Source organism: Nerophis lumbriciformis, linkage group LG16 (assembly GCF_033978685.3).
Source record: "Nerophis lumbriciformis linkage group LG16, RoL_Nlum_v2.1, whole genome shotgun sequence".
NCBI classification, from domain to species: Eukaryota; Metazoa; Chordata; class Actinopteri; order Syngnathiformes; family Syngnathidae; genus Nerophis; species Nerophis lumbriciformis.
This window is the reverse complement of record NC_084563.2, coordinates 29,322,116-29,335,703: the sequence shown is the minus strand read 5'-3', so window position 1 is coordinate 29,335,703 and position 13,588 is coordinate 29,322,116. Positions and strand designations below refer to the sequence as shown.

The 13,588-nt window shown below is 32.5% G+C and overlaps 1 protein-coding gene across 6 annotated transcripts in view; it reads right to left on the bottom strand.

Moving 5' to 3' along the window:
* The window catches only part of LOC133617150 (receptor-type tyrosine-protein phosphatase delta-like), a 353,800-nt gene that overhangs the window by 37,973 nt on the left and 302,239 nt on the right, over positions 1-13,588 (bottom strand). For all 6 annotated transcript variants that reach the window (XM_061976930.2, XM_061976926.2, XM_061976928.2 and 3 more), the window contains 2 exons: positions 10,476-10,595; positions 9,996-10,150 (listed from right to left, as the gene is read on the bottom strand). In XM_061976930.2, the coding sequence (XP_061832914.2) occupies positions 9,996-10,150; positions 10,476-10,595 (275 nt within the window). The remainder of the gene's footprint in view (positions 1-9,995; positions 10,151-10,475; positions 10,596-13,588) is intronic.

The window sequence follows — 13,588 nt, the reverse complement described above, 5'->3', positions numbered from 1 at the left end:
TAATATAAGAGGCGTTACCATACTTCTAAGATGGTGCCAAACATCAAACTCTATGATTTTGAGGTACAAACATACAAAATATGTTAAAAAGCAAGACTAAAACGTTAGCATGCTAATATAAGAGACGTTAGCATACTTCTAAGATGGTGCCAAGTATCAAAATCCAATATTTTTAGGTTTAAACAAACATATTTAGCTAAAAAAAGCTAGCATAAAACGTTAGTATGCTAACATTAGCACGCTAATATAAGAGGCGTTAGCATACTTCTAAAATGGCGCCAAGTATCAAAATCCAATATTTTTAGGTTTAAACAAACATATTTAGCTAAAAAAAGCTAGCATAAAACGTTAGCATGCTAACATTAGCATGCTAATATAAGAGGCGATAGCATACTTCTAAGATGGCCAAGTATCAAAATCCAATATTTTTAGGTTTAAACATACATATTTAGCTAAAAAAAGCTAGCATAAAACGTTAGTATGCTAACATTAGCACGCTAATATAAGAGGCGTTAGCATAGTTCTAAAATGGCGCCAAGTATCAAAATCCAATATTTTTATATTTAAACATACATATTTAGCTAAAAAGCTAGCATAAAACGTTAGTATGCTAACATTAGCACGCTAATATAAGAGGCGTTAGCATAGTTCTAAAATGGCGCCAAGTATCAAAATCCAATATTTTTATATTTAAACATACATATTTAGCTAAAAAGCTAGCATAAAACGTTAGCATTCTAACATTAGCACGCTAATATAAGAGGCGTTACCATACTTCTAAGATGGCGCCAAACATCAAAATCTATGATTTTGAGGTATAAACATACAAAATATGTTAAAAAGCTAGACTAAAACGTTAGCATGCTAATATAAGAGACGTTAGCATACTTCTAAGATGGTGCCAAGTATCAAAATCCAATATTTTTAGGTTTAAACATACATATTTAGCTAAAAAAAGCTAGCATAAAACGTTAGTATGCTAACATTAGCACGCTAATATAAGAGGCGTTAGCATAGTTCTAAAATGGCGCCAAGTATCAAAATCCAATATTTTTATATTTAAACATACATATTTAGCTAAAAAGCTAGCATAAAACGTTAGCATTCTAACATTAGCACGCTAATATAAGAGGCGTTACCATACTTCTAAGATGGTGCCAAACATCAAAATCTATGATTTTGAGGTACAAACATACAAAATATGTTAAAAAGCAAGACTAAAACGTTAGCATGCTAATATAAGAGACGTTAGCATACTTCTAAGATGGTGCCAAGTATCAAAATCCAATATTTTTAGGTTTAAACAAACATATTTAGCTAAAAAAAGCTAGCATAAAACGTTAGTATGCTAACATTAGCACGCTAATATAAGAGGCGTTAGCATACTTCTAAAATGGCGCCAAGTATCAAAATCCAATATTTTTATATTTAAACATACATATTTAGCTAAAAAAAGCTAGCATAAAACGTTAGCATGCTAACATTAGCATGCTAATATAAGAGGCGATAGCATACTTCTAAGATGGCCAAGTATCAAAATCCAATATTTTTAGGTTTAAACATACATATTTAGCTAAAAAAAGCTAGCATAAAACGTTAGTATGCTAACATTAGCACGCTAATATAAGAGGCGTTAGCATACTTCTAAAATGGCGCCAAGTATCAAAATCCAATATTTTTATATTTAAACATACATATTTAGCTAAAAAGCTAGCATAAAACGTTAGCATTCTAACATTAGCACGCTAATATAAGAGGCGTTACCATACTTCTAAGATGGTGCCAAACATCAAAATCTATGATTTTGAGGTACAAACATACAAAATATGTTAAAAAGCAAGACTAAAACGTTAGCATGCTAATATAAGAGACGTTAGCATACTTCTAAGATGGTGCCAAGTATCAAAATCCAATATTTTTAGGTTTAAACAAACATATTTAGCTAAAAAAAGCTAGCATAAAACGTTAGTATGCTAACATTAGCACGCTAATATAAGAGGCGTTAGCATACTTCTAAAATGGCGCCAAGTATCAAAATCCAATATTTTTATATTTAAACATACCTATTTAGCTAAAAAAAGCTAGCATAAAACGTTAGCATGCTAACATTAGCATGCTAATATAAGAGGCGATAGCATACTTCTAAGATGGCCAAGTATCAAAATCCAATATTTTTAGGTTTAAACATACATATTTAGCTAAAAAAAGCTAGCATAAAACGTTAGTATGCTAACATTAGCACGCTAATATAAGAGGCGTTAGCATACTTCTAAAATGGCGCCAAGTATCAAAATCCAATATTTTTATATTTAAACATACATATTTAGCTAAAAAGCTAGCATAAAACGTTAGCATTCTAACATTAGCACGCTAATATAAGAGGCGTTACCATACTTCTAAGATGGTGCCAAACATAAAAATCTATGATTTTGAGGTACAAACATACAAAATATGTTAAAAAGCAAGACTAAAACGTTAGCATGCTAATATAAGAGGCGTTAGCATACTTCTAAAATGGCGCCAAGTATCAAAATCCAATATTTTTATATTTAAACATACATATTTAGCTAAAAAAAGCTAGCATAAAACGTTAGCATGCTAACATTAGCATGCTAATATACGAGACGTTAGCATACTTCTAAGATGGCCAAGTATCAAAATCCAATATTTTTAGGTTTAAACATACATATTTAGCTAAAAAAAAGCTAGCATAAAACGTTAGTATGCTAACATTAGCACGCTAATATAAGAGGCGTTAGCATAGTTCTAAAATGGCGCCAAGTATCAAAATCCAATATTTTTATATTTAAACATACATATTTAGCTAAAAAAAGCTAGCATAAAACGTTAGCATGCTAACATTAGCATGCTAATATAAGAGGCGTTACCATACTTCTAAGATGGTGCCAAACATCAAAATCTATGATTTTGAGGTACAAACATACATATTTAGCTAAAAAAAGCTAGCATAAAACGTTAGTATGCTAACATTAGCACGCTAATATAAGAGGCGTTAGCATACTTCTAAAATGGCGCCAAGTATCAAAATCCAATATTTTTATATTTAAACATACATATTTAGCTAAAAAGCTAGCATAAAACGTTAGCATTCTAACATTAGCACGCTAATATAAGAGGCGTTACCATACTTCTAAGATGGTGCCAAACATCAAAATCTATGATTTTGAGGTACAGACATACAAAATATGTTAAAAAGCAAGACTAAAACGTTAGCATGCTAATATAAGAGACGTTAGCATACTTCTAAGATGGTGCCAAGTATCAAAATCCAATATTTTTAGGTTTAAACAAACATATTTAGCTAAAAAAAGCTAGCATAAAACGTTAGTATGCTAACATTAGCACGCTAATATAAGAGGCGTTAGCATACTTCTAAAATGGCGCCAAGTATCAAAATCCAATATTTTTAGGTTTAAACAAACATATTTAGCTAAAAAAAGCTAGCATAAAACGTTAGCATGCTAACATTAGCATGCTAATATAAGAGGCGATAGCATACTTCTAAGATGGCCAAGTATCAAAATCCAATATTTTTAGGTTTAAACATACATATTTAGCTAAAAAAAGCTAGCATAAAACGTTAGTATGCTAACATTAGCACGCTAATATAAGAGGCGTTAGCATAGTTCTAAAATGGCGCCAAGTATCAAAATCCAATATTTTTATATTTAAACATACATATTTAGCTAAAAAGCTAGCATAAAACGTTAGCATTCTAACATTAGCACGCTAATATAAGAGGCGTTACCATACTTCTAAGATGGTGCCAAACATCAAACTCTATGATTTTGAGGTACAAACATACAAAATATGTTAAAAAGCAAGACTAAAACGTTAGCATGCTAATATAAGAGACGTTAGCATACTTCTAAGATGGTGCCAAGTATCAAAATCCAATATTTTTAGGTTTAAACAAACATATTTAGCTAAAAAAAGCTAGCATAAAACGTTAGTATGCTAACATTAGCACGCTAATATAAGAGGCGTTAGCATACTTCTAAAATGGCGCCAAGTATCAAAATCCAATATTTTTAGGTTTAAACAAACATATTTAGCTAAAAAAAGCTAGCATAAAACGTTAGCATGCTAACATTAGCATGCTAATATAAGAGGCGATAGCATACTTCTAAGATGGCCAAGTATCAAAATCCAATATTTTTAGGTTTAAACATACATATTTAGCTAAAAAAAGCTAGCATAAAACGTTAGTATGCTAACATTAGCACGCTAATATAAGAGGCGTTAGCATAGTTCTAAAATGGCGCCAAGTATCAAAATCCAATATTTTTATATTTAAACATACATATTTAGCTAAAAAGCTAGCATAAAACGTTAGTATGCTAACATTAGCACGCTAATATAAGAGGCGTTAGCATAGTTCTAAAATGGCGCCAAGTATCAAAATCCAATATTTTTATATTTAAACATACATATTTAGCTAAAAAGCTAGCATAAAACGTTAGCATTCTAACATTAGCACGCTAATATAAGAGGCGTTACCATACTTCTAAGATGGTGCCAAACATCAAAATCTATGATTTTGAGGTACAAACATACAAAATATGTTAAAAAGCAAGACTAAAACGTTAGCATGCTAATATAAGAGACGTTAGCATACTTCTAAGATGGTGCCAAGTATCAAAATCCAATATTTTTAGGTTTAAACAAACATATTTAGCTAAAAAAAGCTAGCATAAAACGTTAGTATGCTAACATTAGCACGCTAATATAAGAGGCGTTAGCATACTTCTAAAATGGCGCCAAGTATCAAAATCCAATATTTTTATATTTAAACATACATATTTAGCTAAAAAAAGCTAGCATAAAACGTTAGCATGCTAACATTAGCATGCTAATATAAGAGGCGATAGCATACTTCTAAGATGGCCAAGTATCAAAATCCAATATTTTTAGGTTTAAACATACATATTTAGCTAAAAAAAGCTAGCATAAAACGTTAGTATGCTAACATTAGCACGCTAATATAAGAGGCGTTAGCATACTTCTAAAATGGCGCCAAGTATCAAAATCCAATATTTTTATATTTAAACATACATATTTAGCTAAAAAGCTAGCATAAAACGTTAGCATTCTAACATTAGCACGCTAATATAAGAGGCGTTACCATACTTCTAAGATGGTGCCAAACATCAAAATCTATGATTTTGAGGTACAAACATACAAAATATGTTAAAAAGCAAGACTAAAACGTTAGCATGCTAATATAAGAGACGTTAGCATACTTCTAAGATGGTGCCAAGTATCAAAATCCAATATTTTTAGGTTTAAACAAACATATTTAGCTAAAAAAAGCTAGCATAAAACGTTAGTATGCTAACATTAGCACGCTAATATAAGAGGCGTTAGCATACTTCTAAAATGGCGCCAAGTATCAAAATCCAATATTTTTATATTTAAACATACCTATTTAGCTAAAAAAAGCTAGCATAAAACGTTAGCATGCTAACATTAGCATGCTAATATAAGAGGCGATAGCATACTTCTAAGATGGCCAAGTATCAAAATCCAATATTTTTAGGTTTAAACATACATATTTAGCTAAAAAAAGCTAGCATAAAACGTTAGTATGCTAACATTAGCACGCTAATATAAGAGGCGTTAGCATACTTCTAAAATGGCGCCAAGTATCAAAATCCAATATTTTTATATTTAAACATACATATTTAGCTAAAAAGCTAGCATAAAACGTTAGCATTCTAACATTAGCACGCTAATATAAGAGGCGTTACCATACTTCTAAGATGGTGCCAAACATAAAAATCTATGATTTTGAGGTACAAACATACAAAATATGTTAAAAAGCAAGACTAAAACGTTAGCATGCTAATATAAGAGGCGTTAGCATACTTCTAAAATGGCGCCAAGTATCAAAATCCAATATTTTTATATTTAAACATACATATTTAGCTAAAAAAAGCTAGCATAAAACGTTAGCATGCTAACATTAGCATGCTAATATACGAGACGTTAGCATACTTCTAAGATGGCCAAGTATCAAAATCCAATATTTTTAGGTTTAAACATACATATTTAGCTAAAAAAAAGCTAGCATAAAACGTTAGTATGCTAACATTAGCACGCTAATATAAGAGGCGTTAGCATAGTTCTAAAATGGCGCCAAGTATCAAAATCCAATATTTTTATATTTAAACATACATATTTAGCTAAAAAAAGCTAGCATAAAACGTTAGCATGCTAACATTAGCATGCTAATATAAGAGGCGTTACCATACTTCTAAGATGGTGCCAAACATCAAAATCTATGATTTTGAGGTACAAACATACATATTTAGCTAAAAAAAGCTAGCATAAAACGTTAGTATGCTAACATTAGCACGCTAATATAAGAGGCGTTAGCATACTTCTAAAATGGCGCCAAGTATCAAAATCCAATATTTTTATATTTAAACATACATATTTAGCTAAAAAGCTAGCATAAAACGTTAGCATTCTAACATTAGCACGCTAATATAAGAGGCGTTACCATACTTCTAAGATGGTGCCAAACATCAAAATCTATGATTTTGAGGTACAGACATACAAAATATGTTAAAAAGCAAGACTAAAACGTTAGCATGCTAATATAAGAGACGTTAGCATACTTCTAAGATGGTGCCAAGTATCAAAATCCAATATTTTTAGGTTTAAACAAACATATTTAGCTAAAAAAAGCTAGCATAAAACGTTAGTATGCTAACATTAGCACGCTAATATAAGAGGCGTTAGCATACTTCTAAAATGGCGCCAAGTATCAAAATCCAATATTTTTAGGTTTAAACAAACATATTTAGCTAAAAAAAGCTAGCATAAAACGTTAGCATGCTAACATTAGCATGCTAATATAAGAGGCGATAGCATACTTCTAAGATGGCCAAGTATCAAAATCCAATATTTTTAGGTTTAAACATACATATTTAGCTAAAAAAAGCTAGCATAAAACGTTAGTATGCTAACATTAGCACGCTAATATAAGAGGCGTTAGCATAGTTCTAAAATGGCGCCAAGTATCAAAATCCAATATTTTTATATTTAAACATACATATTTAGCTAAAAAGCTAGCATAAAACGTTAGCATTCTAACATTAGCACGCTAATATAAGAGGCGTTACCATACTTCTAAGATGGTGCCAAACATCAAAATCTATGATTTTGAGGTACAAACATACAAAATATGTTAAAAAGCAAGACTAAAACGTTAGCATGCTAATATAAGAGACGTTAGCATACTTCTAAGATGGTGCCAAGTATCAAAATCCAATATTTTTAGGTTTAAACAAACATATTTAGCTAAAAAAAGCTAGCATAAAACGTTAGTATGCTAACATTAGCACGCTAATATAAGAGGCGTTAGCATACTTCTAAAATGGCGCCAAGTATCAAAATCCAATATTTTTAGGTTTAAACAAACATATTTAGCTAAAAAAAGCTAGCATAAAACGTTAGCATGCTAACATTAGCATGCTAATATAAGAGGCGATAGCATACTTCTAAGATGGCCAAGTATCAAAATCCAATATTTTTAGGTTTAAACATACATATTTAGCTAAAAAAAGCTAGCATAAAACGTTAGTATGCTAACATTAGCACGCTAATATAAGAGGCGTTAGCATAGTTCTAAAATGGCGCCAAGTATCAAAATCCAATATTTTTATATTTAAACATACATATTTAGCTAAAAAGCTAGCATAAAACGTTAGTATGCTAACATTAGCACGCTAATATAAGAGGCGTTAGCATAGTTCTAAAATGGCGCCAAGTATCAAAATCCAATATTTTTATATTTAAACATACATATTTAGCTAAAAAGCTAGCATAAAACGTTAGCATTCTAACATTAGCACGCTAATATAAGAGGCGTTACCATACTTCTAAGATGGTGCCAAACATCAAAATCTATGATTTTGAGGTACAAACATACAAAATATCTTAAAAAGCTAGACTAAAACGTTAGCATGCTAATATAAGAGACGTTAGCATACTTCTAAGATGGTGCCAAGTATCAAAATCCAATATTTTTAGGTTTAAACATACATATTTAGCTAAAAAAAAGCTAGCATAAAACGTTAGCATGCTAACATTAGCATGCTAATATAAGAGGCGTTAGCATACTTCTAAGATGGCGCCAAGTATCAAAATCCAATATTTTTAGGTTTAAACATACATATTTAGCTAAAAAAAGCTAGCATAAAACGTTAGTATGCTAACATTAGCACGCTAATATAAGAGGCGTTAGCATACTTCTAAAATGGCGCCAAGTATCAAAATCCAATATTTTTAGGTTTAAACAAACATATTTAGCTAAAAAAAGCTAGCATAAAACGTTAGCATGCTAACATTAGCATGCTAATATAAGAGGCGATAGCATACTTCTAAGATGGCCAAGTATCAAAATCCAATATTTTTAGGTTTAAACATACATATTTAGCTAAAAAAAGCTAGCATAAAACGTTAGTATGCTAACATTAGCACGCTAATATAAGAGGCGTTAGCATAGTTCTAAAATGGCGCCAAGTATCAAAATCCAATATTTTTATATTTAAACATACATATTTAGCTAAAAAGCTAGCATAAAACGTTAGCATTCTAACATTAGCACGCTAATATAAGAGGCGTTACCATACTTCTAAGATGGTGCCAAACATCAAAATCTATGATTTTGAGGTACAAACATACAAAATATGTTAAAAAGCAAGACTAAAACGTTAGCATGCTAATATAAGAGACGTTAGCATACTTCTAAGATGGTGCCAAGTATCAAAATCCAATATTTTTAGGTTTAAACAAACATATTTAGCTAAAAAAAGCTAGCATAAAACGTTAGTATGCTAACATTAGCACGCTAATATAAGAGGCGTTAGCATACTTCTAAAATGGCGCCAAGTATCAAAATCCAATATTTTTAGGTTTAAACAAACATATTTAGCTAAAAAAAGCTAGCATAAAACGTTAGCATGCTAACATTAGCATGCTAATATAAGAGGCGATAGCATACTTCTAAGATGGCCAAGTATCAAAATCCAATATTTTTAGGTTTAAACATACATATTTAGCTAAAAAAAGCTAGCATAAAACGTTAGTATGCTAACATTAGCACGCTAATATAAGAGGCGTTAGCATAGTTCTAAAATGGCGCCAAGTATCAAAATCCAATATTTTTATATTTAAACATACATATTTAGCTAAAAAGCTAGCATAAAACGTTAGTATGCTAACATTAGCACGCTAATATAAGAGGCGTTAGCATAGTTCTAAAATGGCGCCAAGTATCAAAATCCAATATTTTTATATTTAAACATACATATTTAGCTAAAAAGCTAGCATAAAACGTTAGCATTCTAACATTAGCACGCTAATATAAGAGGCGTTACCATACTTCTAAGATGGTGCCAAACATCAAAATCTATGATTTTGAGGTACAAACATACAAAATATCTTAAAAAGCTAGACTAAAACGTTAGCATGCTAATATAAGAGACGTTAGCATACTTCTAAGATGGTGCCAAGTATCAAAATCCAATATTTTTAGGTTTAAACATACATATTTAGCTAAAAAAAAGCTAGCATAAAACGTTAGCATGCTAACATTAGCATGCTAATATAAGAGGCGTTAGCATACTTCTAAGATGGCGCCAAGTATCAAAATCCAATATTTTTAGGTTTAAACATACATATTTAGCTAAAAAGCTAGACTAAAACGTTAGCATGCTAACATTAGCACGCTAATATAAGAGGCGTTAGCAAACTTCTATGGTGTTGCCAAATATCAAAATGTATGATTTTTAGGTATAAATATAAACAAAATGAGCAAAAAGTTAGTATAAAACATTAGCATGCTAATAAGAGAGATGTTAGCATACTTCTAAGATGGTGCCAAGTATCAAAACGTATGACATTTATGACGTTCAGGCTGTAAAATGTGCAGGCAGGCAGGCAGGAGTCAGCTGCAGTCACACCTGCAGTGGACGATCATGGGTCCAGCATCTGGAGGGTTGCAGGCCTTCACCCGACGCAGGAAGGCCAGGAACGGGGTGGGATGCTCGGGCACGCCGTGGTCTGGCCAGGCCGTGAACTGGAAGTGACGAACTTCTCGCTTCTCATTGGAGCCGCTCTGGAGACACACACACACACACACACACACACACACACACACACACACACACACACACACACACACACACACACACACACACACACACACACACACACACACACACACACACACACACACACATACTAGTAGTACACTCCCAGGCCAAAATATGATGTTTTTGCTTGCAGGTTTATGAACAAAACCCTGGACTACTATATAGACACATCAAGTACAACAGTCTTGGAGTACATGAAGATAAAGTGTCACTAACAGAGTGATGGCAAGTGTCAATACGAGCAGCATAAATATTTGAATAAACACGGGCAAAATCAAAGATTGTTACCTTGTACAGAGCAAAGGTCCTGACGGAGTAGGTGGCCAGCTCCACCGTGTCCAGCAGAGTGACCTGGATCAGACCGTAGGTTTCTGTCCCTCGCGTGGGCCAGTACTGGTCACACTTCACCTGGGGAGGAAGGATGGGAAATCTAGTGAGACAAAGTCAGCGTTTCTTAAAAAACATTTTTTATTTGAGGACACGATGAAGAGAAAGAAGTGCATGAGCACCGTGTGTACAGCAGGGCTATTCAACAACTGGGACATCCTCTCAATATAGCTGATCTTTGGCTGTTTTGCAATAGGTCCTTAAAAAAGAACAGTTCTCATATAGAGAGGATCTTTGACTCATGTTTGTATGGCAAGTTCTTAAAAACAGCAGAGTGCTACTATCATATAGAGGATCTTTGACTCATGTTTTTTTTTTGGGCTCGGTCCTTAAAAAAAGCACAGTGCTATTATCATATAGAGGATCTTTGACTCATGTATTTTTAAATTGTAGGTCCTTAAAACAAAATACTTCTCTTATCTTATAGAGGATCTTTGACCAATGTTTGTTTTAGATTGTAGGTCCTTAAAACAAAATACTTCTCTTGTCGTATAGAGGATCTTTTACTAATGTTTTTTTTTTAAACTTGTAGGTCCTTAAAACAAAATACTTCTCTTGTTGTATAGAGGATCTTTGACCAATGTTTTTTTAAATTGTAGGTCCTTAAAACAAAATATTTCTCTGGTCGTATAAAGGATCTTTGACAAATGTATTTTCTTGATTGTAGGTCCTTAAAACAGAATACTTCTCTTGTCGTATAGAGGATCTTTGACCAATGTTTTTTTAAATTGTAGGTCCTTAAAACAAAATGTTTCTCTGGTCGTATAGAGGATCTTTGATAAATGTATTTTTAAATCGTAGGTCTTTAAAAACAAAATACTTATTTTGTCCTACGGAGCATCTTTGACTAATGTTTTTACTGTAGGTCATTAAAACAAACATACTTCTCTTATCGTATAGAAGATCTTTGACCAATGTTTTTTTTAAATTGTAGGTCCTTAAAACAAAATACTTCTCTTATCATATAGAGGATGTTCGACTAATGTTTTTTTAAAAAACTGTAGGTCCTTAAAACAAAATACTTCTCTCGTCGTATCGAAGATCTTGGACCAATGTTTTTTTAAATTGTAGGTCCTTAAAACTAAATATTTCTCTGGTCGTATAGAGGATCTTTTACTAATGTTTTTTTTTTAACTCGTAGGTCCTTAAAAGAGAATACTACTCTTGTCGTATAGAGGATCTTTGACAAATGTTTTTTTTTTAAATTGTAGGTCCTTAAAACAGAATAATTTTGTCGTATAGAGGATCTTTGACCAATGTTTTTTTTTTTAATTGTAGGTCCTTAAAACAGAATACTGTTGTCGTATAGAGGATCTTTGACCAATGTTTTTTTTTAAATTGTAGGTCCTTAAAACAAAATACTTCTCTTATCGTATAGAGAATCTTTGACAAATGTTTTTTTTTAATTGTAGGTCCTTAAAACAAAATACTTCTCTTATCGTATACAGGATCTTTGACAAATGTTTTTTTTTTAAATTGTAGGTCCTTAAAACAGAAAACTTTTGTCGTATAGAGGATCTTTGACCAATGTTTTTTTTTAAATTGTAGGTCCTTAAAACAAAATACTTCTCTTATCGTATAGAGGATCTTTGACAAATGTTTTTTTTTGAATTGCAGGTCCTTAAAACAGAATACTTTTATCGTGTAGAGGATCTTTGACCAATGTTTTTTTTTTTATTGTAGGTCCTTGAAACAGAATACTTTTGTCGTATAGAGGATCTTTGACCAATGTTTTTTTTAAATTGTAGTTCATTAAAACAAAATACTTCTCTTATCGTATCGAGGATCTTTTACTAATGTGTTTTTTAACTCGTAGGTCCTTAAAACAGAATACTACTGTTGTTGTATAGAGGATCTTTGACTAATGTTTTTTTTTTTAACTTGTAGGTCCTTAAAACAGAATACTACTCTTGTTGTATAGAGGATCTTTGACTAATGTTTTTTTTTAACTTGTAGGTCCTTAAAACAGAATACTACTCTTGTCGTGTAGAGGATCTTTGACCAATGTTTTTCTGCTGTAGTACTACTGGCATATTGTCATGTAAAATATGATCTAGACCACAAGGAAGTGTTTAAATGTAGATTAAAATCATCATAGTTTATGATCTTAGGAAAAGTGAGGTATTCTTAGTTTTGTGAAGAGTGGAGTTGAATAGTCCTGGCGTACGCACACAGAAGAAGACAAATGTGTGAGAAAGTTGTGAGGAGCTTTAGTGTTTGTGTGACGTGATACAACAGTTGTGTGACTTTCTAAGGTGCAGGTTGTGTTGTGTTTGAGGTTCTCTGCTAAAAGCCGGCACAGTGAGGAGCATCACATGACTCCACGTGAGCTTCCAGTTCCCAGAACGCTCCTCGGTCACATGACCGGACTTGCAGTTCCTCCACTCGGCCACAAGGAGAGGGCGCCGTCCCAGCGGACCCGGGCGGAATCAGGCCAAAGCCAACGCTGCTCGCTGATCCCCCCCCCCCGGGTCCTCACATCAAAGACACGGCATTAAGGATTAAAGTTCAGGCTGTAATTACGTCTTTTCAACCCTCTTCCCAGCGGACCTTGAGAGACTAGCGGGACGGGAACGCTCGCCCACGGTGGGACGGCGAGGGCTGCACTTACGGGAAGATGTAGGATAAGTGGACCACCAGCACAACTCTTGTGCGGTTTGCTCAAAGGAACATCATCTGGGACTATTAGTCTCGCTTAAAAGCAAACTGTACTTTTTTTTTTGCCTAATGTACGACAAAACATGTTTTTGTTTTTAACTCTTAAATAAATGCTAGCAAGAGTCAGCTAACAATGGTGGTTGTAAAAGTCATGCTAATCCACATACAACACACCCTAAAAACATCTAAAAGCCTCCATTATTGTTTTATATACACACTGTAAGTATATATGTAGTATCTAGTAACATTCATAATAACATGTAATACATACATGATGTAAGTATATATGTCATGTAGTAACATTCATAATAGCATGTAATATATACATGATGTAAGTATATATGTCATGTAGTAAC